Source organism: Gopherus evgoodei, chromosome 2 (genome assembly GCF_007399415.2).
Source record: "Gopherus evgoodei ecotype Sinaloan lineage chromosome 2, rGopEvg1_v1.p, whole genome shotgun sequence".
NCBI lineage: Eukaryota > Metazoa > Chordata > Testudines > Testudinidae > Gopherus > Gopherus evgoodei.
The window spans coordinates 38,729,478-38,757,275 of record NC_044323.1 but is presented as its reverse complement, the minus strand read 5'-3'; the positions used below and the strand labels follow the sequence as shown (position 1 = coordinate 38,757,275).

General features: G+C 43.7%; 1 protein-coding gene across 1 annotated transcript in view; it reads left to right on the top strand.

Annotated features, from left to right (window-relative positions):
* MALRD1 (MAM and LDL receptor class A domain containing 1) overlaps positions 1 to 27,798 on the top strand; it is a 438,556-nt gene that overhangs the window by 93,446 nt on the left and 317,312 nt on the right. Inside the window, 3 exon segments of the mRNA XM_030549280.1 lie at positions 163 to 179; positions 182 to 526; positions 4,329 to 4,750. Of these exon segments, the coding sequence (XP_030405140.1) occupies positions 163 to 179; positions 182 to 526; positions 4,329 to 4,750 (784 nt within the window).

The window sequence follows — 27,798 nt, the reverse complement described above, 5'->3', positions numbered from 1 at the left end:
TAATTGCTGCTGAACTGGATGTAGGCACTGTGGACTGACTTCATTCCAGGGGTGATTCCATTAAATTCCATAGAATTATAACAGAGCTGATACTGGTCCAGTATATTTAACATGATTCATCCTTATCATTTGCACCTTTTGAATTTTCTGCTGCCTTTTCAGGTATTACAATTATGGTCAGTTGGAGCAGCAGAGATGCAATTACATGTTGATGGACTGAAAAACGCTACTGTCCTCTGGAGGGTGTACTATAATCAAGGAGAGCAGTGGTTAAAGGCTTTCATTCAGCTTGGCCGCCTACCATGGCCCTTCCAATTATCACTGTATAAAGTCAGCCTTGGATTTTATGATGGTGTCTCAGCAATTGATGACATACATTTCGAGAACTGTGCTCTTCCACCTCCAACAGTAAGCTGTGAAGGTCCTGATCATTTCTGGTGCCGAGATACAAAGGCTTGCATCGACAATTTATTGGTGTGTGATCTCGTGGATGACTGTGGGGATGGAACTGATGAGGAAAATTGCAGTAAGTACTTTCAGTTCTTTTCCTTGTCCATTAACAAAGTAATAATGATGACTAATTTAAGACCTGGCAGTTGCATTGCTTACACTAGGGATGAATAGATCTGTTGTTGAAATACAATCTTAAAATGATTGACTGGTGCCATATACACCTGATGAGCCCAGGAAGTTAGCCCTTGTAGAAAATGAAAACAAATACACATAGACCAATTGTCTTAATAGAAATGAGGCCACATTTCTGTATTTTCTATGAAATATAGAAAGGCACTGTTTGTTCAGAATATAATTCTCAGAGTAGTAGTATGATGTGTGGTAGGATTTTTTGTTGTTGTTTAATATGTTAACTTTCCTTAAATAGATGAAGTATGGTGAAAATCTATATTCATATGAGATATTGACATACTGTGGGGAATAATATACCCCAATTCTGTATATGATGGAGGTAATAGTGAGATGGTTCTCCCCTCTCCCCCCCAAGGTACCACCTGGAACTGGGGTTCCACTGAGTCCTCTGACTCACCAGCTTGGACTCCCTCTCAGCACTGTGCTGCTGTGACAGGCTACAGACCGCTCCCGGTCTTACACTACCACCAGCATTCACAGAGGCAGGAACACACCTAGCTGCAGTTACATGCAGGCTTTGGTCAGCAAGTACATGAACTAACAATAGAGAGGCTACAGTCAAGATAACCCCCAGCTTCCCAAGCTAGGACCCCAGAACTATATTGTCCTGCCCTGATCAAAACCCCGACCAGTACAAATGTATTACTCGGTTTGCCTCTCCTTCAAAGTGGAGAGGAATATGCAACAAACTTGTGTTAATCAAGCTTAGATTTTTCACCACACTGGTTTAGATTAAAACATAAAACAAGTTTATTTAACTACAAAAGATAGATTTTAAGTGATTATAAGTGATAGCAAACAGATCAAATCAGATTACCTAGTATATAAAACTGCAAGCGAAACCTTGGATACCAGAAAGATTGGATATGAATTAGCAATTTCTCACCCTGACTGATGATACAAGCAGACTTGCAGATTCTCAAGGCACAAGCTGCACCTGCTTTGCAGCTTGGGCTCCCCACCCCTGTTCCAAGTCCTTTTCTTTCAGAGTTTCCCTCCGGCATTGAGTTGTAGGGGAGTGAAGAAGAACAGATGATGGCACTCCCTGCCTTATATAGCTTTTCCATATGGCGGGAACCACAGGTTTCAAACTTGGTTCCCAGACCAGTTTGTGGAAAAATACAGGCACAAAATGGAGATCAGTGTCATATGATCTGGTCACGTGCCCTTGCAAACCTTGATGAGACATAGCAGCCATTACTTACAGGCTGTCTGGAGGGTTCTCAGGATGTCTTGGATGGATGTATTTTGCCTCGTGGATGTCACTCAAGTGTAACCACGTTTGAAATACAGATACATAGTCAATATCATAACTTCAGGCCCAAAAAGGATACATGCATACAAATAGGATTATCATATTCAGCAAATCATAACTTTTCCAATAACACCTTACATGATGCAATGTGTACAAGATGAATCATAATTATGTCATAATCATATCATAATCATACCCCCATGGGTACGGATGTGGGGTGTAGTGTCACAAATCAGTCACAGTAGTGACAGTGAGATTAACTATCCCCCTCCAAGGAAGAACTCTTAAAATGAAGAAAAGCTGCTGTATATTCACATTCATGGTATTCGCCTTTCAGTGTTTCAGAACCCCACTGCTGTTGGCATTCCCTCCATGCATTCACTCATAAATTTTAAGGCAAGAAGAACATTAATATATAGCAAAATTAATAAATAGCAAATACATTATCACATCCTGAGGTGTCTAAATTATGCAGATCAAAGTGAGTTACAGTAGCAGGGAAGCACTCTTCGCACAGGGAGATTTGTGATGGTTTTACGCTTCCAGTGGTTGAATTTTTGGAAGGTGCCGCTCTTACTACAAATGATGTCTTGTGGAGAGTCTCCTCTATCTCATTTGCTACCATGATCACTTTGTGATCCATACATCTCCAGTTCAAGTCACAGTTGGGCCAGATAATTTACAAGTGAAGAGTCATCAAATGAGGCTCATGCTTTCTTTGGTACGTGCTCACTCTGTTATCATCTTTATTCCTGAACAGCAACATTTCTTGCTTTCCTAAATCAAATAGCTTATTTTTGTCAGGTAGCATTTAATCCTGTACAGAGGTGAAAAGGTGCAGTGTTAATGCAAAACTTGTGTTAATTTTAAAATAGATTATTCCTTCATCTAATGGAAAAAATTGTGACTCATCAATCATGTTTTTGCTAATATATTACTTAGTGTAAAAAAATTAAAATTACTAAACAGATTTAATTTTGCCTATCTGATTTCCTAAGTCCTGATACTAATGTTAATTTGCATTGGCTATGTAAAGCAGCTGGACACTGAGACTGATCCTGGGGAAAATCTAATCTGGTACACAAGTCAAGAGAAAGAGGCTTCATGGTGGTGGTGCAATAGGAAGCTGCAGTAGGATGGAGGAGCTAAGAGGAGGGCACACAATTGGAGGGCAGGTTGTAAACTGGTGTGTGCACGAATGGAGGCTAGGATGAGAAGCCTTTAATATGCGGCCTTAATCTTTCTGGGTTATTAGAATTAATTACTTCATTTTTCCTTTAATAAAGTTTATTACTGTTGCACAAGGTTTCGTGAGCTGTTCTCAACATGAGTACACACTCTATGGTGTATTGATGATTATGATTCTGTATCCACACTGTAGGTTCTGTACAAAGGTGTCCTCCTTTCTCTCATGTTCCCATACACTTCCACTGCTTTTGCTTTTCTATTTATTTATTTTTCCCTGAATTCCCAGGGTAAGAAGTTGAACTAATATAACATTTACAATGGTAAACAGAGCCCTGAATGTATACGACCAGGAGATTTCTGTCATTTGAGGCTGAAATCTTGCAAGAAAAGCTCATTACATTTTGGCACCATTGCAACCAAACTTGAACCTTCATTCAATTTGGCCCCTAACCCTGAATTCTAGCCTGAAACTTACCTGAATCTGGATCCAAACATTGGCTTCTTGGCCTATATCTAATTAAATTAAAAAATTAAATAATAGAGAGCTCCTATCTTTGAGAACTGGAAGGGACCCTGAAGGGTCATTGAGTCTAGCCCCCTGCCTTCACTAGCAGGACCAAGTACTGATTTTTGCCCCAGATCTCTAAGTGGCCCCCTCAAGGATTGAACTCACAACCTTGGGTTTAGCAGGCCAATGCTCAAAACCATTGAGCTATCCCTCCCCCAAAATTAGTTTGAGTACTGAAGGACAGTAAGAGTTTAAAACCTAATTGCAGTGCAGTACTGGTGTTAAGGGATGTCAAGCAGGGCAACTGCCTGGGCCCCCATGCCACAAGGGCCCCATGAAGCTAAGTTACATGCTTCAGCCCTGTGCAGTGGGGCTTGGGCTTACTCTTCAGGTGGCAGGACTCTGGCTTCAGACTCCTAAGAGGGGTACAGTAGTCTGGAAATGTTGAGAACCACTTTTTACAGTATATTTTTTCTAGTGGTTTGTCCAATCAAGTTTCAATTTAGGGCCAGAATTTGCCATGATACTTTAGCATAACTCCCATTGAGTATGTGTATATTGCCACATATATGTGAGGAAAGCATCTAGTCCTTGTTTCTTGTTCAGACTGGTTTAAACATAATTAATTACATTGAGGTTAACTCTGAGGAGAAAAAGCAAATTCTAGTAGATCACATTGTTTGATGTAGCATATTGCTTTCATTTGACAAGGTTTGTATTTACATATTTCAGAACCTGAGCTACAGTGTAATTTTGAAAATGGGCTATGCAACTGGAACCAGGACATGGATGACGACTTTGACTGGACCAGAAACCAGGGCTCAACTTCCACATTTGCCACAGGACCAAAAAAGGATCATACTTTGGGTACAGTCAAGGGGCATTATCTATACATAGAATCCTCAGAACCGCAAGTCTTCCAAAATAGAGCAGCTTTGCTGAGTCCGATTTTTAATGGCACTTCCACTCATGGCAATAAAAGCTGTATTTTCCGCTTTCATTATCATATGTTTGGAAAACACATTTATGAGCTGTCAGTCTTCTGGAGAATTTTGAGCAACTCAAAGGGTCATCTGCTGTGGAAGAAGTTTGGAAATCAAGGCGACAGATGGATACGGCAAACACTCAACATTACAAGTGCTAAGCCTTTTCAGGTATGATTCTTTTGGTCTGTAATCTATTTCATAAAAGGCTGAGAGAATGAGAGATTACACTAATGTAAACTAAAGCCAAACGTAAGTAAGACTCTGATCAAATTTACTTTGAAACACATTTGTAATTTGATTAAATATGTTCCCAAACATTTTGTTCTGCTGCAGCCACATTGCCCCATACCAAAATGCCTGGTTATCATCTTTGAAGACGAACACATGGTATTTTGAAACAGCTGTTACTTGGTTCTTTCAGTATTGAATACAATGAAACTATGCTTGTGCTGACGGCAAAGCCATTTGGGAATATGGAACAGCTTGTCTTTTTTTGTAAAAAACCTTTCACTACATGACATTAAACTGAATCTCCCAGCAAAATATTTGGGTGAAGAGCCTAATGCTCATAGGTTGAAAAGTAGGTATCGTTTAGTGGAATACAAATGTATTATAGAGCACAGCTGGAAATCCAGTGTCCTTTTAAAAAAAATGCTCTATCTGCCATAAAACATTTAAGTTTTGCTTTGCCTTGTGGTTCATATTGGGGTTGGTATTCTTGCAAATGTATTCGAGATGTTCATTCATTTGAATGTGTGATGCCAATTAATCAGAAAATTAATTGAAAAGAAAATATTAGCAAAAAATGAATTCCTTTATTTAACTGATCTAAGGCAATATTAGAGGTAAGATGGTGCCATGTTTTGTTTCCATAAGGACTATGTTTAGGGACAAAAGGCCACATTCTCATTGACACTAAGGCCCTGTTATATCATTTTAGCTATTTAGAGAAACCTTAGTGTGGGCGTAAAGGTTTACATCCATTTAAGGCCCCTTTGTACTACAGTCTACACTACAAAAATAAGTTTCCCTAAGTTATGTCAATGTACAGCCACTGCAGTAATTAAATCGCTTTTGCTCATCCACACTATGCTCCATGTGTCATCGGTGCAGGTCCTGACTAGGAGGACTTGCACCAATTTAACTGTCAGTGTGGTTCATTGTGGGATGGCTTCTGAAGGCAGCAACAGTTGATATAACCAATGCAGTATCTACACTGACACTGGATATGTCTACGCTACCCACCGGATTGGCGGGTAGCGATCAATTTATCGGGGATCGATATATCGCGTCTCATCTAGACACGATATATCGATCCCCAAACGTGCTCCTGTAGACTCTGGAACTCCACCAGAGCAAGCGGCGGTTGCGGAGTCAACAGGGGAAACCGCGGCCATTGATCCCGTGCCGTGAGGATGGGAGGTAAGTCGAAATAAGATACTTTGACTTCAGCTATGCTATTCATGTAGCTGAAGTTGCGTATCTTACATCGACCCTGCTCCCTAGTGTAGACCAGGCCAAAGTGTCAACCTAACTAAATCGACCTAAGTGCTACACCTCTCGGAGAGGTGGAAGTTGATGGAACCTACATAGAGCACCGAAGGGAGCTACATTTCAGTGTAGACAATTACAGAGTTACATTGATCTAAATCTGTAGTGCAGACCAGTCCTTATTGTGAATGAGAACAAGTTACTCTAGGGCAGAGAGTAACTACAGTAGAATCTGTGTATACACAAACATGTATTTAGTTCTTAAAACCTGGAACTAAAACTCATTCTCATACCTCATTTTCTACATTAATTTAGCCTACTACATAATATATTGATATCTAAACATTAATGCCAGTAGTATATACCATGCTGTTTGTTGTGTGACATCTGGATTTGTTTTTATTGCATGCAGTATGCAACCTACTTGGAAGGAATGTGAAAGGCATTTTTCACATTGGCAGCTTGATTCTACTCTCACTTCTACCAGTTTCACACTGGGATAAATTCATTGTTTTGAAAGGAGTTACTCATAATTTATACCTGTGTCTGTGAGAAGTGAACCAGGCCCTAAATATGGAAACACTTGACTTTGAATTGAATTGAAATGTGCACTGCATTTAAATTGGAGTTTGAACATTTTATTTCCTCTTTGTGCAAGTTCCGCATGAATAGTTCTTTTTATTTTTTTGCATAGAAAGGAAGTATGTTGGATGCTTAATTGTTTGCCTAAAGAACTCCAAAATCAATAGTCATACACAAGTACTTGATTAGGGTTAGGAAGATGAGTTAATGAGAACACTTACTGTGACAGCATCACAGGGCTCTCCTATCTTTCCTTCCTGTACAGAGTGTTATGACCCGAGTATGATCTTGTTATGGATTGAATTAAAACCTCACTCAAACTTATATGTAAATGAATCCATTTAAGACAGTTGTAAGAGACTATTAAGGAGTCACATCCAAAACAAAGTCTAATAGAGTCTGTCCAGAAACTAGCACCAGGTGGGCAGACAGGTTGACTGGGTATTGTGTCCAGGTGGATGGGGGTGTCAGAGAGAATAGACAGGAACAGAGAACAGACAAGAACAGAGAGAGGGAGTGGGGCAGGAAAGTACAGGAGCCTGTAAGCACAGTGTGATCCAGGAAAAAGTTAAGAGAGAGCTTTAGGTCTGGTACTGGGTAAAGAGGCTTGAGGGCTGCAAGTTAAGAAACTGTTCCTCTTATTCTTGGTTCATTCTGTGTTTGGAGTCAGGACGTTGTACATTCCTTGAAATGAAGAAGATTGCATCAAGAAGATACCTGTCACCATAAATTTTTACTTCAAACTGGAACTTCCCAGTTTGGAGACCTGAATTTTGACTAGCTCTCAGGTCAAAGGGGGTAACAGGGAAAGCCCTAGGGCCAGGTTTGGTGTAAAAAGGGGAGTAATAGGCAGAGAAAACATCAGCATGATATTGAGTGCCTTGGATATTGCTCAAAGTTGGAAATTGTTACTGAGTTGTTAAGTTTTTGTCAATTGTTGCATTGGCCATGTGTTGTAGAGTGAGCTTTTCACCTACTTTGATTATTCATTTGGGGATTTAATTGCTTTGGGAAGGAGAAGTCTACTAGGTCAGTTAGATCAATAGCTATGGCTCATTCCTATGCCCGCTACTGTTCTTGACTGAATTTTGCTGCCGGGTTGTCTACCCTTCTTCCAAACGTAGTGATTTTCAAAATGAGATGGTTTTGGCTGGAATTAGAAAAGCACAAGTGATAATGCATGTTCCAAGTTGCATAGGAAACAGCTTGTTCTTCTGATTGCTGACATTTTCAATTACAACAAAATGTCAATTAGAAACAAAATATGTAGTTTCAAAATATACACTGGGTGGTGGAGATGGTACTTCATCCATGTGATTGGCTCCCACTTAGTGGCTCCCTGAAGTGTGCAGGGAGGTGGGGTGAGTTGATACTGTTTGCTCATTATGAACTTCCTGTTTCAGCCCCACCCTTTCTGGATCTCTGTTGATTTTGGGGGCTTGGCTGGTCACCAGTTTTATGTTCTGGAAAGGATTTTTCCCATATGGCAAAACTGGCAAACTTTCGTGTGGATTTTTTTACCCTCCATCCAGCATGTTTATGGCATTGAAGTTATAATTGTCACAACTTTGGCAGATGCATGTGGCGGTTTGGTTAGAAAAGGTGTGACTGAGGTCTCTGTAACTCAGTAATGTGCTTGGGTATTGGTTCTGGGCATGATTTTGCACATTGGGTTTGCCTCCACGTAGCATGCAACTTGTGACTCCCTTTGTCTTATCTCTCCTATTTCTGGTGTGGAGGAATGGATGGGTCAAGATTGGCTTCCAGTTGAGGCCGTGAGCCAGTCCTAAGAATATAAAGGGGGCATGGCCTTCACATTCAATCTCAGGATTGTAGTACATGAGGGCCATTAGTGCCCCTTGAGATCAGCACTGGAACAACCCTGCTGAATATTTTTGGGTTGTCACTCCAGTTGGGTTTTTGGGTTGTCACTCCAGTTGTAGTTTTAAGTAAAGTTGCAGCCTTTGCATTTAACCATATTAGGATATCTGTGTCTCATTGTTTCCATGTGCACATCATTGGAATGTTTCAGATCAAATCAATATTTTGAAAGGAAATATTTATATTAGCTTGGAAATATGCATTTGGAAAATTGAAAAAATTCATAGAAATCAACATTTTCTGATAGAAAATATTGATTTTGATGAAAAAACTTTGTCTGAAAATTTTTGACCAGCTGTACGTGTAGGTAAAGAACACATAAGAAGAAAAATTCTGTTTCCTCCCCCCATTTTTTTTCTTTTTCCTCATAGATGGTTATCACTTGTGTACTTAAATGTCCTCTACATTCTAGGCAAGAAACACAACTTGTGAATTATAAACAATAAAGGGCCATATGTTAATATTATTTTTAATTATGGAAAGTAGGCCAAAAAGAGCAGATAAGTGATATCACAATCAAGCCACTAGACCGGATGTTTTTAAAAAAACATGTAATAATCTGCTGATTTGATGAAAGGATACTGGAGCCATGAATCATAGAATCGAAGGACTCGAAGGGACCTCAAGAGGCCATCTAGTCAAGCCACCTGCACTCCAGGCAGGACTAATATTATCTAGACCGTCTCTAAGAGGTATTTGTCCAGCCTGCTCTTAAAAATCTCCAACTTCCCTAGGAAATTTATTCCAGTGCTTAACCACTCTGGCAATTGAGTTTTTCCTAATGTCCAACCTAAACCACCTTTGCGGCAATTTAAGCCCATTGCTTCTTGTCCTATCCTCAGAAGTTAAGGAGAACAAATTTTCTCCCTCCTCCTTGTAACAACCTTTTATGTACTTGAAAACTGTCCCCTCTCAGTTTTCTCTTCTCCAGACTAAACAAACTCCCTTTTTTCAATCTTCCCTCATATGTTATGTTTTCTTGACCTTTTATTGTTTTTTTGTTGCTCTTTTGGGGACTCTCTCTAGTTTGTCTACATCTTTTTGTCCACTTTCTCTAGTTTGTCCACACCCACAACTGGACATAAGATTCCAGCTGAGGCCTAATCAGCACAGTAGAGTGGAAGAATTATTTCTCATTGCTTTCAACACTCCTGCTAATACATCCTAGAATGATGTTTGTTTTTTTTGCAATAGTGTTACATTGTTCTCTCATATTTAGCTTGTGATCCACTATGACCCCTCAGATCCCTTTCCACAACACTCCCTCCTTGACAGTTATTTCCCATTTTGTATGTGTCCCTTCCTAAGTGGATTACTTTGCATTTGTCCTGATTGAATTTCATCCTATTTACTTCAGACCATTTCTCCAGTTTGTCCAGATCATTATGAATTTAAATCCTATCCTCCTAAGCAGAAATGATCCTTGTGGTACTGAAGGTAAGCTGATTGGTCTGTAATTCCCCTGGTTGTCTTTATTTCCCATTTTATAGATTGGCACTATATTTGCCTGTAATGGGGTGGTACTCACCACTGCGGTGCCTCCTGGTGGCCATCCTGGGAATTAGCTCTGGTTTGCCAGTGCACCCTCATCTAGTGGCATCTCACCACCGTCAGGACCTGTGTCACTCTGAGGACTGTAGTGTCCTCTTCTGGACACAGCCCTCCTGCTGTGCCCCCTTCAGTTCTCAGTGGCAGGCTGCAGTCCAGGGTCTAGCCACCTGCGTCAGTGGCAAACGGCAGCCCAGACTCTAGCGACTACTCTCAGTGGCAAGTGGGGCCAAAGGGGCGGGGGAGAGGGGAAGCCTGCTACTCCAGGTCTCGGCCCAGCGACCCTCTAGCCAGCAGTCATGCGCTGCATCACCTCCAACCCCCACAATCTATTTCCCTGGGCCACTTCCCTGCACCCCCAGCACCTTCTCCACCCTTATATCTCGGTTTCAGTCGGGCAGCAGTCTGCCAGGAGCTCACTCATGCTCCCCTGATGTGCCTAGCACTGCTCTGACCATAATGCTATCTCTTCTCCCTCCTTCAGGGCAGCCAGTCCTCCTTCCTCAAACTCCAGAGAGTGACTGAAGCTGTTCTGGTAAGCAGCCCTTCTCATATGGCCCAGCCTGGCCCTGATTGGCTGTCTTTACAAGCTCTTTCCTAATTGGCTGTCTCCTGTGCAGACTCCCTGAGGCTGCTTTATTCCCTTTTATGTCAGTGTGAGGTAGACACCCCACCACGTTGTCCTAAATCTCTCCAGTCTTCCATGACTTTTCAAAGATAATTGCCAATGCCTCAAATATTTCCTCAGTCAGCCTCTTATAGACACATAGACTCTAGGACTGGAAGGGACCTCGAGAGGTCATCGAGTCCAGTCCTCTGCCCTCATGGCAGGACCAAATACTGTCTAGACCATCCCTAATAGACATTTATCTAACCTACTCTTAAATATCTCCAAAGATGGAGATTCCACAACTTCCCTAGGCAATCTATTCCAGTGTTTAACTACCCTGACAGTTAGGAACTTTTTCCTAATGTCCAGCCTAAATCTCCCTTGCTGCAGTTTAAGCCCATTGCTTCTTGTTCTATCATTGGAGGCTAAGGTGAATAAGTTTTCTCCCTCCTCCTGATGACACCCTTTTAGATACCTGAAAACTGCTATCATGTCCCCTCTCAGTCTTCTCTTTTCCAAACTAAACAAACCCAATTCCTTCAGCCTTCCTTCATAGGTCATGTTCTCAAGACCTTTAATCATTCTTGTTGCTCTTGTCTGGACCCTCTCCAATTTTTCCACATCTTTCTTGAAATGCGGTGCCCAGAACTGGACACAATACTCCAGTTGAGGCCTAACCAGCGCAGAGTAAAGCGGAAGAATGACTTCTCGTGTCTTGTTTACAACACACCTGTTAATGCATCCCAGAATCATGTTTGCTTTTTTTGCAACAGTATCACACTGTCGACTCATATTAAGCTTGTGGTCCACTATGACCCCTAGATCTCTCTCTGCCATACTCCTTCCTAGACAGTCTCTTCCCATTCTGTATGTGTGAAACTGATTGTTCCTTCCTAAGTGGAGCACTTTGCATTTATCTTTATTGAACTTCATCCTGTTTACCTCAGACCATTTCTCCAATTTGTCTAGATCATTTTGAATTTTGACCCTGTCCTCTAAAGCAGTTGCAATCCCTCCCAGTTTGGTATCGTCCGCAAACTTAATAAGCGTACTTTCTATGCCAACATCTAAATCGTTGATGAAGATATTGAACAGAGCCGGTCCCAAAACAGACCCCTGCGGAACCCCACTTGTTATACCTTTCCAGCAGGATTGGGAGCCATTAACAACTACTCTCTGAGTACGGTTATCCAGCCAATTATGCACCCACCTTATAGTAGCCCCATCTAAATTGTACTTTCCTAATTTATCTATAAGAATATCATGCGAGACCGTATCAAATGCCTTACTAAAGTCTAGGTATATCACATCCACCGCTTCTCCCTTATCCACAAGGCTCGTTATCCTATCAAAGAACGCTATCAGATTAGTTTGACACGATTTGTTCTTTACAAATCCATGCTGGCTATTTCCTATCACCTTACCACCTTTCAAGTGTTTGCAGATGATTTCTTTGATTACCTGCTCCATTATCTTCCCTGGCACAGAAGTTAAACTAACTGGTCTGTAGTTTCCTGGGTTGTTTTTATTTCCCTTTTTATAGATGGGCACTATATTTGCCCCCTTCCAGTCTTCTGGAATCTCCCCCGTCTCCCATGATTTCCCAAAGATAATAGCTAGAGGCTCAGATACCTCTTCTATTAACTCCTTGAGTATTCTAGGATGCATTTCATCAGGCCCTGGTGACTTGCAGGCATCTAACTTTTCTAAGTGATTTTTTACTTGCTCTTTTTTTATTTTATCTTCTAAACCTACCCTCTTCCCGTAAGCATTCACTATACTAGACATTCCTTCAGACTTCTCAGTGAAGACCGAAACAAAGAAGTCATTAAGCATCTCTGCCATTTCCAAGTCTCCCGTTACTGTTCCCCTTCCTCATTGAGCAGTGGGCCTACCCTGTCCTTAGTCTTCCTCTTGCTTCTAATGTATTGATAAAAAGTCTTCTTGTTTCCCTTTATTCCCATAGCTAGTTTGAGTTCATTCTGTGCCTTTGCTTTTCCAATCTTGCCTCTGCATTCCTGTGTTATTTGCCTATATTCATCCTTCATGATCTGACCTAGTTTCCATTTTTTATATGACGCCTTTTTATTTTGTAGGTCACGCAAGATCTCAAGGGTAAGCCAAGGTGGTCTTTTGCCACATTTTCTATCTTTCCTAACCATCGGAATAACTTGCTTTTGGGCCCTTAATAGCGTCCCTTTGAAAAACTGCCAACTTTCCTCAGTTGTTTTTCCCCTCAGTCTTAATTCCCATGGGACCTTACCTATCAGCTCTCTGAGCTTACCAAAATCCGCCTTCCTGAAATCCATTGTCTCTATTCTGCTGTACTCCCTTCTACCTTTCCTTAGAATTGCAAATTCTATGATTTCATGATCACTTTCACCCAAGCTTCCTTCTACTTTCAAATTCTCAACAAGTTCCTCCCTATTTGTTAAAATCAAGTCTAGAACAGCTTCCCCCCTAGTAGCTTTTTCAACTTTCTGAAATAAAAAGTTGTCTGCAATGCAGTCCAGGAACTTATTGGATAGTCTGTGCCCCGCGGTGTTATTTTTCCAACATATATCTGGATAGTTGAAGTCCCCCATCACCACCAAATCTTGGGCTTTGGATGATTTTGTTAGTTGTTTGAAAAAAGCCTCATCCACCTCTTCCACCTGATTAGGTGGCCTGTAGTAGATTCCCAGCACGACATCACCCGTGTTTTTTACCCCTTTTAGCCTAACCCAGAGAGACTCAACACTTCCGTCTCCTACATCCATCTCCACCTCAGTCCAAGTGTGTACATTTTTAATATATAAGGCAACACCTCCTCCCTTTTTCCCCTGTCTATCCTTCCTGAGCAAACTACACCCATCCACTCCAACATTCCAGTCGTGTGTATTATCCCACCAAGTTTCAGTAATGCCAATAATGTCATAGTTGTATTTATTTATTAGCACTTCCAGTTCCTCCTGCTTATTACCCATACTTCTTGCATTTGTATATAGGCATCTAAGATACTGGTTTGATCTTGCCTCCCAGCTTTGCCCTGACCCTCCTTCCTCTCTGCCATTATAGCCCGTGCTCCCTCCTGTTTCCAACCCATCTCGCAGGTCTTGTTCCCCACTTACCTGTGGGCTTTGCTCACCTGTCCCCGTCGAACCTAGTTTAAAGCCCTCCTTACTAGGTTAGCCAGTCTGTGCGCAAATAAGGCCTTTCCCCTCTTCGAAAGGTGAACGCCATCTGTTCCTAGCAGTCCTTCCTCGAATAGCATCCCGTGGTCGAGGAAGCCAAAGCCCTCCTGGCGACACCATCTTCGCAGCCAGGCATTCACCTCCACGATGCATCTGTCTCTGCCCGGACCCCAACCTTCAACAGGAAGAATCGAAGAGAATACCACCTGCGCTCCAAACTCCTTAACCCGTACTCCCAGAGCCCTGTAGTCACTCTTGATCTGCTCAGTGTCAGACCTCGCAGTATCATTTGTGCCCACATGGATGAGTAGCATGGGGTAGTAGTCAGAAGGCCGGATAATCCTCGACAATGCTTCTGTAACATCTCGGATACGGGCCCCTGGCAGGCAGCATACCTCCCGGGATGAACGGTCAGGGCGACAGATGGGTGTCTCCGTCCCCCTCAGCAGAGAGTCTCCAACCACCACCACCACTACGTTTCTTACGAGTGGTGGCAGCAGACTTCCCAGCCTTAGCGGTACGAGGCTTCACCTCCTTAACTGTTGGGGGTGATTCCTTCTCTCCTGTATCTAGAAGAACATAACGGTTATCTTTTACCACAGCAGGAGGGTTTGCAGCAGTGGTGGAGCACTGCCTGCTGCTAGAAGTAACCAGCTGGCTGTGTCCACCCTAAGCCTCCTCCTCCACTGGTGTGTCAGACACACCCTGAGGCATCTCCTCCTCCACTGGTGTGTCGGTAGTCCTGTCAACTGGGACAGCTACGTCAGCTGTCTCCACATGGATACTGTCCAGGAATTGCTCATGGATACGGATGTTCCTCAGCCTAGCCACCTCCTCCTGTAGCTCTCCCACCTGCTGCCTGAGAGATTCCACCAGTAGGCCCCCTTCACATTGGATGCCACCCCCAGCCTGGATATCAGTAAGTGGAAATTGCAGATTACAGTCTTTGCAAGCCCACACCAGAATCTGGGTAAAAGCATCCATGCTTTGGTGCTCTGTCTGGCTACAGGTGCAAGTGGAGGGGACAGAAGCAGTGCTGGCACAGGTGTTGCCGGTCCTCCTCACCATTGTAAGCCTCCCTCTGTCAAACTCTCTCAAATTCCCGTCTACAGCTCCCTGTCCGCTCCTCTCTGCTGTAAACAGAAAGAAAGGTTTTGGATGTGGCTCGGTTTATAGGTTCAGGGGACCAATGGGTCACAGATGAGACCGACAAGGGACCCCCCCTCCCTTCCTACTCCCCTTCCAAACTCCCTTGCAAAACTCCCTGTTAGCAACTCCTGTTTGCTAAGCTCCCTGGTCGCTTGTGCGCAGCTTTTATAAAGCCCTGGCCTGAGTGAATGCCCCGCCCACTGGTTAAGGCTCAGCCAATTACCAGAGGTTTCTAGCTTTCAAACCTTCCTAGTAGCTCCACCTCCAACTGCCAGCTACAGCACACGGTCCTTCAAACAAACAAACCAAACAGACTGACAAACACAAGCTCAGCACACAGCAAGTAACCCCCAAACACAAACACTGCAGACAGTCACTTACCCCAATACCTTAAGTATTCAAGGACGTATTTCATCAGATCCTGGTGACTTGAAGACATCTAACTTGTCTACGTAATTTTTAAACTTGTTCTTTCCCTATTTTAGCCTCTGATCCTACCTCATTTTCACTGGCATTCACAATGTTAATGTCCAAATGGTACTAACCTTTTTGGTGAAAACTGAAAAAAACTCTAGCTAGTTTGATTTCTTTTTGTGCCTTGGCCTTTCTAATTTTGTCCTTACACACTTGTGTTATTTGTTTCTATTCATCCTTTGTAAATTGACCTCGTTTCCACTTTTTGTAGGACTCTTTTTTGAGTTTCAGGTCCTTGAAGATTTCCTGATTAAGCCAGGGTTGTCTCTTGCCATACTTCCTATCTTTCCTATGCAGTGGATATGACGGGATCTCCACGGTACAGCCTGGGACTGTGGGTCCTCTGTACCCCCTTAACTCTCTCCAGCCTGGATTGTCTGTCTCAATGCCTTGCTAGTGGCCAACAGCAAACATCTCCAGGTGCTGTTATCACTCAGCACAACCGCATGTGGAGACCCCACAGCCAGCTAGATTGCATGATTGCTCCCAGAGCCACTCATGAATCACATAGATAAAGGCACTAGAGCCAAATCCCCCCTGCTTCTAGCACTGTACCTCTGGAATATACCTTCTTGCACTGCTCAAGATGAGCAAACTCACTGGTAAAAATAAACAGTTAAACAAATGTATTGACTACAAAAGATAGATTTTAAGTGATAGGTAAAAAGTCGGAGAGTTAGTTACCAAAATAAAATAAAATATATAAGCATGTAGTCTAAACTCTTAACCCTATTAGACTGGGCAACATCTTGATTAAGCAGTTTTTCTCATCTCACTGGATATTGCAATTCACAGTACACAGATTTCACCCATGAAATCTGGGCCAATCTCTTCTCCCTCAGTGTCCTTGCTTGCAGCATGGGTGTGGGCAGGAGAAAGGGAAGCATGGGCCTGCTGTGTTCTGTTTTATACCCTCAATCTCATGTGCTTGTTGAACACACAAGTCAAGGCATTACTGAGTCCCCAGACAAGGTTGAGCAATTCCCCTGGTTTGGTCTCATGCAGGTGAGTCATTGAATTGTAGCTTCCTTGCTAGACAATGGCTGTTGATGGGTTGTTTGATACCCCACTTGGGTGTTGGTTACTTTCCTTGCTGTTGTCTCTGGGGGGCTAATATCTGGCTGACTCCCCAACTTACAACATGTTTTAGTGACAACCATATAACACAATTCTCATAACTTAATATGTATTAATAATACATATATGGATAGAAAAATGATTTAAGCGATCATAACCTTTCCCCTGATACCTCACATGGCCTGCTTTACATGCAAGATCACAATCATATATAAATGAGGAATATGGTGGTAACAGGGCGCTCCCCCAAGGTACAGAATGTCACAGTGGGATAGTTTGCTCTTGTACCCTTAATTATGTCTCTTTGAAAATCTGTCAGCTCTCTTGAACTGTTTTTCCCATTAGGCTTGCGTCCCGTTGGATCTTACCTACCAACTCTTTGAATTTGCTTAAGTCTCCCTTCTTGAAACCCATTGTCTGTATTGTGCTGTTTTCCCTCCCATCATTCCTTTGAATCATGAACTCTACCATTTCATGATCACTCTCACCCAAGCTGCTTTCCACTTTCAAATTCTCAACCAGTTCCTCCCTATTTTGCAAAATCAAATCTATGACAGCCTCTCCCCTACTAGCTTTCTCCACCTTCTGAAATGAATTTTTTTCCTCAATATATTCCAAGAACTTCTTGGATAATCTGCGCCCTTCTGTATTATTTTGCCAACAGATGTCTGGATAGTTGATAGTTCAAAGTCCTGTGCTTTGAATGATTTTTTTTAAAAGCCTCATCCACCTCTTCTTCTTGGTTAGGTGGTCTGTAATAGACACCTACCATGACATCACCCTTGTTTTTACCTCTTTTATCCTTACCCAGAGACTTTCAAGAAGTCTGTCTCCTATTTCAATCTCAACCTCAGTCCAAGAGTATACATTTTTAATATATAAGGAGACACCTCCCTTTCTCCCCTGCTTGTTCCTCCAGAGCAAGCTGTATCCTTCTTTGCCAATATTCCAGTCATATGTATTATCCCACCAAATCTCTGTGATGCCAACTATATCATGGTTGTGTTTGTTAACTTGCATTTCAAGTTCTTCCTGCTTATTCCCCATACTGCTTGCATTAGTATACAGACATCTCAGATACTGATTTGATTTTCCCCGAATGTCCTCTCTTGTCTCTCCCTTATCCCTGCTATAATGGTCCCTGCTTCCCCCAGATTCCGACCCTTCTCCCAGGTCTCTGTGTTTTTGACTTACCTATAGGCTTTTGTCACCTGCCCCCATTGAATTTATTTAAAGCCCTCCTCAGTAGGTTAGCCAGTTTGTATCCCAATATACTCTTCCCCTTCCTTGATAGATGAAACCCATCTCTGCTTATCAGTTCTTCCTCCCAGAACTCCATCCCATGGCCACGGAAGCTGAAGCCCTCCTGGTGACACCATCCTCGCAGCCAGGAATTCATCTCCAGGATGTGCTGGTCTCTCCCAGGCCCCTATCCTTGACTGGAAGGATCAAAGAGAATGCCACCTGTACCTCCAACTCCTTCACCCTTACTCCCAGAGCCCTGTAGTCACACCTGATCTGCTCAGGGTCATACCTTGCAGTATTATTAGTGCCCATATGGATGAGTACCATTGGGTAGTAGTCAGAAGGCCGGATGATCCTCGGCAGTCCTTCTGTAATGTCTTGGATATGGGCGCCCATCAGGCAACATACCTCCCAGGATGCCATGTCAGGCTGACAGATTGGTGCCTCTGTCCCCCTCAGAAGAGAGTCACCAACCACCACTACCCCACATTTCCTCCTGGTAGTGGTGGCTGCAATCCCCTCAGCCTTGGGAGTACATGGCTTCTCCTCCTCCACCTTTGGGGGCTATTCCTCACAGCTCATTGCCAGGGCAGCATAACGGTTCTTCATCACTTTGGTGGGTGGATTGGGAGTAGGGGTGGAGCATTGCCTGCTGCCAGAAGTAACCAGCAGCCAGTGTCCTCCCTATGACAGAATCACATCCTCCTCCCATGGTGGCCTGACAGCAGACTTCTGTAGCTGGATAACTTCCTCAGATTTAGACATCTCTATATGAATACTCTCAATGAATTCCTCATGGGCACTGATGCTCCTCAGCCCAGCTAGCTTCTTCTGTAGCACTCCCACCTGCTTCCTGAGAGATTCCACCAGCAGGCACCTTTCACAGTGGGCTGTCCTCCCGCCTGGCTTTGTGAGAGTGGGAAATACAGGTCACAGTCTCTGCAAATCCACACCAGGATCTAGGTAGAGGCATCCATGGTTAGGTTCTCTGTCTGGATATAAGTGGAGGAGGCAGGAGCAATGCTGGCACTGGCAATGAGGCCCTTTCCAACCCTAATGATTATATTGGGGCTTCCCCTTGCAAAATCCCTCTCAAACTTCCCTGTTCGCTAGCTCCCCTGGGTTGCTTAGCCTCTGGATTTTTAGGCCTTCTCTTCGTTAATCACACGATGGAGAGGGTGATCATTAGGCTGATTGAGGCTGATCAAGGATGATCCAGGGACAAAGGCTCAAACAGTGCCCAAACACACAAACCCAGCTGAACCTATAACTTTAAATAACCTGAAAGAGAAAAAAAAGCACAAAAAACTAAACAAACTCACTCACCCCAAGATAAGTACTTGCACCTTGTTCGTTCAGCAGGGCATCTCCTTCTCTCCCTCTCAAACTTCCCTGTTTGCAGTCCCCAGTTCATTAGCAGTTTGAAAAAAAACATATCCTCACTATTGGGGTTGGTAGTCTACCGAGATTAAATTCACAGGGCCTTTGGTTGAGTTCTCTGGCATGAGCCCAGTGCAAACAGCACTCAGAGGCTTGTCTCACTCATAAGCACAGCCCATGGTACCTTGTTCTCACACCATTAAACGTCTCCAAAACTCTTTGTTCCAGCTGTAGTCAAAAGATTACTATAGTTTATTTTGTCACTGGTCCATCAGATATTGCACATCAAAGGGATAAATGTGATCTCAATGAATTGACAAGGAGTGAATGAGTGAAGAACTGGGTGGAGTAAAAGGCAGTTTTAGAGGTAACTAATTTAAATGAAAGGAATGCAAGGCAGTAAGCCAAAAACTAAACGTAACTCTCACATACTAACTGACAATTAACAGTACCTGTCCAAAACACACAGCATATCAAATTCAGTTTTAGTTGTAGAATAGTGTGACACTGGGGTTCTCTTTGATTTCAGAATTGTTGACACAGTGGTTTGCAATGAATCTGGGTGTATTTACTAAAGGAAAGTTATATAATTTAATCTCTTCTTATGACTTTATCTTGTAATGTAAGCAATAACTGAACAATCACGTTTTTGCAAAGTCTAGATGTGGTTTTGGTTTGAATACAGAGAAACTATTTTGCTACAGATTTTTATTTATTTATTTATTTATTTTACACATTGTGTTGGTAGAGGTTCAGTTATGGAATGGAATGTTCACCTGTAATTCTTCTTCAATTGTTATTTTAGCAAACTCTGATCATACAGAGCTCACTTGGGTATTCTCATTGTGTAATATTGAAAATACAGCAGAGAAACTAGAGTTCAGTTCTCAAAACTGACAAACTTTATTCCTTGTAAGAGAAATTACTTTTCTGGTCTAAGACATTCATCCCAATATGAGTAAATATAAGTGGTAAGTGTATTTATCTTCTTAATCTCCTTTAGCAGTCCAATTTCATGTTTTCCATACAAGTAGAGTTTGAAATCATAGTAAAATATTGAATTGTCCAGGATAGCTCTCTTATATTGATGATGCACAGTGTTTGCTTTATCATCAGTGCTAAATCAATGCCTAACACAATTTCACCTCAGAAGAGAGGACAGGTTTTGATTAAAGTTATTTGTTAGATAAATGTCATTGTTTTGCTCTGTTCCTTCAGACTGCTCCATGTTTGGCAAAAATAAGTGATGATAGACTCATAGACTCTAGGACTGGAAGGGACCTCGAGAGGTCATCAAGTCCAGTCCCCTGCCCTCATGGCAGGACCAAATACTGTCTAGACCATCCCTAATAGATATTTATCTAATCTACTCTTAAATATCTCCAGAGATGGAGATTCTACAACTTCCCTAGGCAATCTATTCCAGTGTTTAACTACCCTGACAGTTAGGAACTTTTTCCTAATGTCCAACCTAAATCTCCCTTGCTGCAGTTTAAGTCCATTGCTTCTTGTTCTATCATTGGAGGCTAAGGTGAACAAGTTTTCTCCCTCCTCCTGATGACACCCTTTTAGATACCTGAAAACTGCTATCATGTCCCCTCTCAGTCTTCTCTTTTCCAAACTAAACAAACCCAATTCCTTCAGCCTTCCTTCATAGGTCATGTTCTCAAGACCTTTAATCATTCTTGTTGCTCTTGTCTGGACCCTCTCCAATTTTTCCACATCTTTCTTGAAATGCGGTGCCCAGAACTGGACACAATACTCCAGCTGAGGCCTAACCAGCGCAGAGTAAAGCGGAAAATGACTTCTCATGTCTTGTTTACAACACACCTGTTAATGCATCCCAGAATCACGTTTGCTTTTTTTGCAACAGTATCACACTGTCAACTCATATTAAGCTTGTGGTCCACTATGACCCCTAGATCTCTTTCTGCCATACTCCTTCCTAGACAGTCTCTTCCCATTCTGTATGTGTGAAACTGATTGTTCCTTCCTAAGTGGAGCACTTTGCATTTATCTTTATTGAACTTCATCCTGTTTACCTCAGACCATTTCTCCAATTTGTCCAGATCATTTTGAATTTTGACCCTGTCCTCCAAAGCAGTTGCAATCCCTCCCAGTTTGGTATCGTCCGCAAACTTAATAAACGTACTTTCTATACCAACATCTAAATCGTTGATGAAGATATTGAACAGAGCCGGTCCCAAAACAGACCCCTGCGGAACCCCACTTGTTATACCTTTCCAGCAGGATTGGGAGCCATTAATAACTACTCTCTGAGTACGGTTATCCAGCCAGTTATGCAGCCACCTTATAGTAGCCCCATCTAAATTGTACTTTCCTAGTTTATCTATAAGAATATCATGCGAGACCGTATCAAATGCCTTACTAAAGTCTAGGTATATCACATCCACCGCTTCAACCTTATCCACAAGGCTCGTTATCCTATCAAATAATGTTATCAGATTAGTTTGAAATGATTTGTTCTTTACAAATCCATGCTGGCTATTCCCTATCACCTTACCACCTTCCAAGTGTTTGCAGATGATTTCTTTAATTACCTGCTCCATTATCTTCCCTGGCACAGAAGTTAAACTAACTGGTCTGTAGTTTCCTGGGTTGTTTTTATTTCCCTTTTTATAGATGGGCACTATATTTGCCCCCTTCCAGTCTTCTGGAATCTCCCTCGTCTCCCATGATTTCCCAAAGATAATAGCTAGAGGCTCAGATACCTCCTCTATTAACTCCTTGAGTATTCTAGGATGCATTTCATCAAGCCCTGGTGACTTGCAGGCATCTAACTTTTCTAAGTGATTTTTTACTTGCTCTTTTTTTATTTTATCTTCTAATCCTACCCTCTTCCCGTAAGCATTCACTATACTAGACATTCCTTCAGACTTCTCAGTGAAGACCGAAACAAAGAAGTCATTAAGCATCTCTGCCATTTCCAAGTCTCCCGTTACTGTTTCCCCCTCCTCACTGAGCAGTGGGCCTACCCTGTCCTTGGTTTTCCTCTTGCTTCTAATTACTGATAAAAAGTCTTCTTGTTTCTCTTTATTCCCATAGCTAGTTTGAGCTCATTTTGTGCCTTTGCTTTTCTAATCTTGCCTCTGCATTTCTGTGTTATTTGCCTATATTCGTCCATTGTGATCTGACCTAGTTTCCATTTTTTATATGACGCCTTTTTATTTTGTAGGTCACGCAAGATCTCGTGGTTAAGCCAAGGTGGTCTTTTGCCACATTTTCTATCTTTCCTAACCATCGGAATAGCTTGCTTTTGGGCCCTTAATAGCATCCCTTTGAAAAACTGCTAACTCTCCTCAGTTGTTTTTCTCCTCAGTCTTGACTTCCATGGGACCTTACCTATCAGCACTCTGAGCTTACCAAAATCCACCTTCCTGAAATCCATTGTCTCTATTTTGCTGTACTCCCTTCTACCCTTCCTTAGAATTGCAAACTCTATGATTTCATGATCACTTTCACCCAAGCTTCCTTCTACTTTCAAATTCTCAACAAGTTCTTCTCTATTTGTTAAAATCAAGTATAGAACAGCTTCCCCTCTAGTAGCTTTTTCAACTTTCTGAAATAAAAAGTTGTCTGCAATGCAGTCCAGGAACTTATTGGATAGTCTGTGCCCCGCGGTGTTATTTTTCCAACATATATCTGGATAGTTGAAGTCCCCCATCACCACCAAATCTTGGGCTTTGGATGATTTTGTTAGTTGTTTGAAAAAAGCCTCATCCACCTCTTCCACCTGATTAGGTGGCCTGTAGTAGACTCCCAGCACGACATCACCCGTGTTTTTTACCCCTTTTAGCCTAACCCAGAGACTCTCAACACTTCCATCTCCTATGTCCATCTCCACCTCAGTCCAAGTGTGTACATTTTTAATATATAAGGCAACACCTCCTCCCTTTTTCCCGTCTATCCTTCCTGAGCAAACTATACCCATCCACACCAACATTCCAGTCGTGTGTATTATCCCACCAAGTTTCAGTAATGCCAACAATGTCATAGTTGTATTTATTTATTAGCACTTCCAGTTCTTCCTGCTTATTACCCATACTTCTTGCATTTGTATATAGGCATCTAAGATACTGGTTTGATCTTGCCTCCCAGCTTTGCCCTGACCCTCCTTTCTCTCTGCCATTATAGCCCGTGCTCCCTCCTGTTTCCAACCCATCTCCCAGGTCTTGTTCCCCACTTACTTGTGGGGTTTGCTCACCTGTTCCTGTCGAACCTAGTTTAATGCCCTCCTTACTAGGTTAGCCAGTCTGTGCGCAAATAAGGCCTGTCCCCTTCTCAAAAGGTGAATGCCATCTGTGCTTAGCAGTCCTTCCTCAAATAGCATCCCGTGGTCGAGGAAGCCAAAGCCCTCCTGGCGACACCATCTTCGCAGCCAGGCATTCACCTCCACGATGCATCTGTCTCTGCCCGGGCTCCTACCTTCGACAGGAAGAATGGAAGAGAATACCACCTGCGCTCCAAACTCCTTAACCCGTACTCCCAGAGCCCTGTAGTCACTCTTGATCTGCTCAGTGTCAGACCTGATAGTATCTTTTGTGCCCACATGGATGAGTAGCATGGGGTAGTAGTTAGAATGCCGGATAATCCTCGACAATGCCTCTGTAACATCTCGGATACGGGCCCCTGGCAGGCAGCATACCTCCCAGGATGAACGGTCAGGGTGACAGATGGGTGTCTCCGTCCCCCTCAGCAGAGAATCTCCAACCACCACTACCCTACGTTTCTTATCAGTGGTGGCAGGAGACCTCCTAGCCTTAGGAGTACGAGGCTTCCCCTCCTTAACTGTTGGGGGTGATTCCTTCTCTCCTGTATCAAGAAGAGCATAACAGTTATCTATTACCACACCAGGAGGGTTTGCAGCAGGGGTGGAGCGCTGCCAGAAGTAACCAGCTGCCAGTGATGATGTTATGTTTAAATTAATAAAGTGATGATATATATCAATATTCTTCATTAGCCCAGGCCCCTTCCTTTTAGTAGTGGAAGTTACAGAATGGATATAAATCAGATGCCTACAGTATCCTTTAAAATGATATATAAGGACATTCTGACATATTTTAAAATTAATGAGGTTATTTATAATGTAAAAACAACTTTGCCCTGATCTATTTCACATTTAATTCATGTTAAGTTTTGTAAACAGAGATAATTACAACCCTCTGATATCGCAAGGTGTAGGGAGTCATTTAATGTCCCTAATCCTCTATGATTATTTCACAATGATCACCCCAGGCCTTCTCTAATGGCTATTCTGATTATGAAGCTTCTTTCAAATATTCAAATTCAATATTGAAAGAGATTGCTAGCTACTGCTATTCAAAATTTTCATTATTCAGGTATAATTCTGCTACCATATATGTCATTTGTTATTAAGGTATGAAAAACAAAACCCAAAAAGCAAGAGAAACCAAAATTAACCCTCGAGCCAAAAAATAAAAATAGATTTATATTCTTTAGTATCTTCCATCTTCAAAATCACAATAATTTTCTAAAAAGTTGGGTGTAAAATATCTTTAGTACTTTATTAGTTTAAAAAATGACTAAGGAAGACATAACTGAATACATAATAATAATAATAATTCTGTTTTGACTAACAATTACATACTATTGTATCATAAAGTAGTTGAATATTGATTGAAGATTATGGGGATATATTGCCTATGCTGTATAGACAAGAATGAAAGCCAGGTATCTGCTCTAATTTTTTTTTTTTTTTTACTTTTTACTTGTTGTGCTGTGGTGGTGCCCAACACTGTACAGAAACAAATATAAAGACCAAGATGTTTGCAGTTTAAGAGCCTGATCCTCCAAACACTTCAGGTTCCAGCCCAGGGACCCTATGATCAGCAGCCAAGGTCTACACTGTCTCAAAAATCACTGTTCTTTCCCTTGGCTTCTTCCTAAATCGTGTTCCACAGGCTTCCATCCCCCAGAACACATCTGGTATATCCCTTCCATCAGGGACAGGATCTCAGGGCTTTGGCTCCCCTTTGGGCTTCATCCTACCCACCTCTCTGTGCCCGGAGAGTGACTGTACACTCTCTCCTTGCCACCCACTTCTGTCTCTTGACTCCCTGGCTTTAGACAAGTTGTCAAGCTGTCAGGAGTGGCTCAGGAGCATGAAAACCAATTTCAGGGCATACTGTTAAGAAGCAGGGCACAACTCCAAACTGGCTGTGAGTTCTATACTTAGATTTTACCAACCAAATATCAAGTGTGAACTCCTTAAGCACTATAACAGCCTTAACATAGAGTCACAGAGAGTCTCCTTGGGTACTCTGGTCTATCTTGCTACCCAGTTAAGCTTGCCTTTGTGATAGATGGTCTCTTACACTAAAAATCACAGCAATATTCAGGTAGTTCCTAGTCCCAAAGGACCAGTTACTTACCCCAGGTCAGTTACACCTTAGATCCTACACCAAAAACAACGCTTGTAGCCAATCCTATAATAAACTAACTAAACATTTATTAACTAAGAAAAAGAAATTAGAGAAATATTTACTAGGGTAGCAGGTAAACACACACATATGAGTTACAGTCTTATGCAATAGAACAGAGGTCGGCAACCTTTCAGAAGTGGTGTGCCTAGTCTTCATTTATTCACTCTAATTTAAGGTTTCGTGTGCCGGTAATACATTTTAATGTTTTTTAGAAGGTCTCTCTCTCTACAAGTCTATATATTATATAACTAAACTATTGTTGTATTGTAAAATAAACAAAGTTTTCAAAATGTTTAAGAAGCTTCATTTAAAATTAAATTAAAATGTTGATCTTATGTCACCGGCCCGCTCAGCCTGCTGCTGGTCTGGGGTTCTGTTCACCTAGGCTGACAGTGGGCTGAACGGAGCCTGTGGCTGGGACCCCAGCGGGGAAGGGTCTGGCAGCCAGAACCCCAGACCGGCCGCTGGCTGTGCGGGGCCAGCAGCTGGGACCCCAGACTCGCAGCGGGCTGAGCCGCTCAGCCCACTACCGCTCAGGGGTTCCATCTGCTGGCTCATGAAAGCCGGGATCCCGGCTGCTGGACCCGCTCAACCTGCTGCCGGTCTGGGGTCCCAGCCCTGCCCACATACAGTGGGTACCTACCTTCTCCCTGGTTCTGGCCCATTCTCTTCCTCTCTCTGCACTGAGCTGAGGGTGGGAGGGGACCGAGCACAGGGCTGGGGGTGAAAGGTCTGGCCAGGAGCTAAAATGAAGGAGGGGACTCAGGGTTGGGGCAAGAGGTTTGGGTGTGGGGGCACTTACCTGGGCAGCTCCCATTTGGTGTGAGGGGTGCAGGTGGGAATGTGAGTGGGGGTGCAGGAGCTCCCTTTTGGTGCTCAGGGTGGGGGTGGGGATGTGTGGGGTGCATGGGATGTGGGGGGGCTGGGGATGTAGGGGGGTGCAGGTGTCAGGGTAGGGGGGCTGAGTATGTGTAGGGGTGCCAGAGTCAGGGCTGGGGTCATGGGTGGGGGGTGAAGGAGTCCACAGAGGGCTGGATGTTACAGGGCTCAAGCAGGGGCCTGAGGTGTGTGGAGGGGTGCAGGGCTCAGGGCAGAGGACTGGGTGTGTGTGGGGGGGCGGTCAGGGCTCAGGGCAGAAGGCTGGGTGACTGCCCCCCCCGAACCCCCAAACCCCCCCTGCTCCTTGTCCTGACTACCCCCTCCTGGGACCCCACCCCTTATCTAAGCCTCCCTGCCCCTTGTCCCTTGATTGCCTCCCTAGGACCTTACCCCCTACCTGTCCCCTGACTGTCCCAACCCTTACCCACACCCCCGCACCCAGACAGAACCCCCTGGACTATCATGTCCCATCCAACTGCTCCCCGCCCCCTGACAGGACCCCCCCCAGAACTCTTGACCCATACAAACCCCCCGCTCCCTGCTTGCCCAACCCTTCTCCACACCCCTGCCTCCTGACAGCCCCCCAGAACTCCTCACTCATCCAACCTCCCCAGCTCCTTGTCTCCTGACCACCACCTCCAGAGACCCCCCACCCTAACTGCCCCCCAACCCTCCTTGCTCCCTATCCCGACTGCCCTGACCCCTATCCACCCCCCATCCCCTAACAGACCCCGGGACTCTCATGCCCCATCCAACCTCCCCTGCTCCCTGACTGCCCCCTCCAGAGATACCCGCCCCTAACCATCCCCTGGGGTCCCACCCACCCTGCTGCCTGTCCCTTGACGGCCCTTACCCAACCCCCGGCCCCGGATTCCTTACCATCAGACTCCCCGCTCATCTGACCCCTGCCTCCACACGTGCGCGCACAGCCCTGCTCCGCCCCGCAGAGCGCTGCGCGCGCGGCGGGGCTCCAGATAAGCGGGGAGCTTCTTCCTCCCCACGGAGCCAAACGCTGCCGCAGCCCCCAGAGCGCTGCGCGCGGCGGCAGGACTCCAGGGAAAGGCGGAGGAGGGGCCGGCGGCCTGCTAAGCCCGGCCGGATGCTCTGGCCGGAAAGCGTGGACACTGTAGCTTGTCGCGTCGGCAGGATTTGTAATGGCACGTGGAGTCCCAGCAGGCAGTGGCGTGCCATTAAAAAACGGCTCGCGTGCCATCAGTTGCCGACCCCTGCAATAGAAGCTGCTGTAATATGCAAACTCTATGA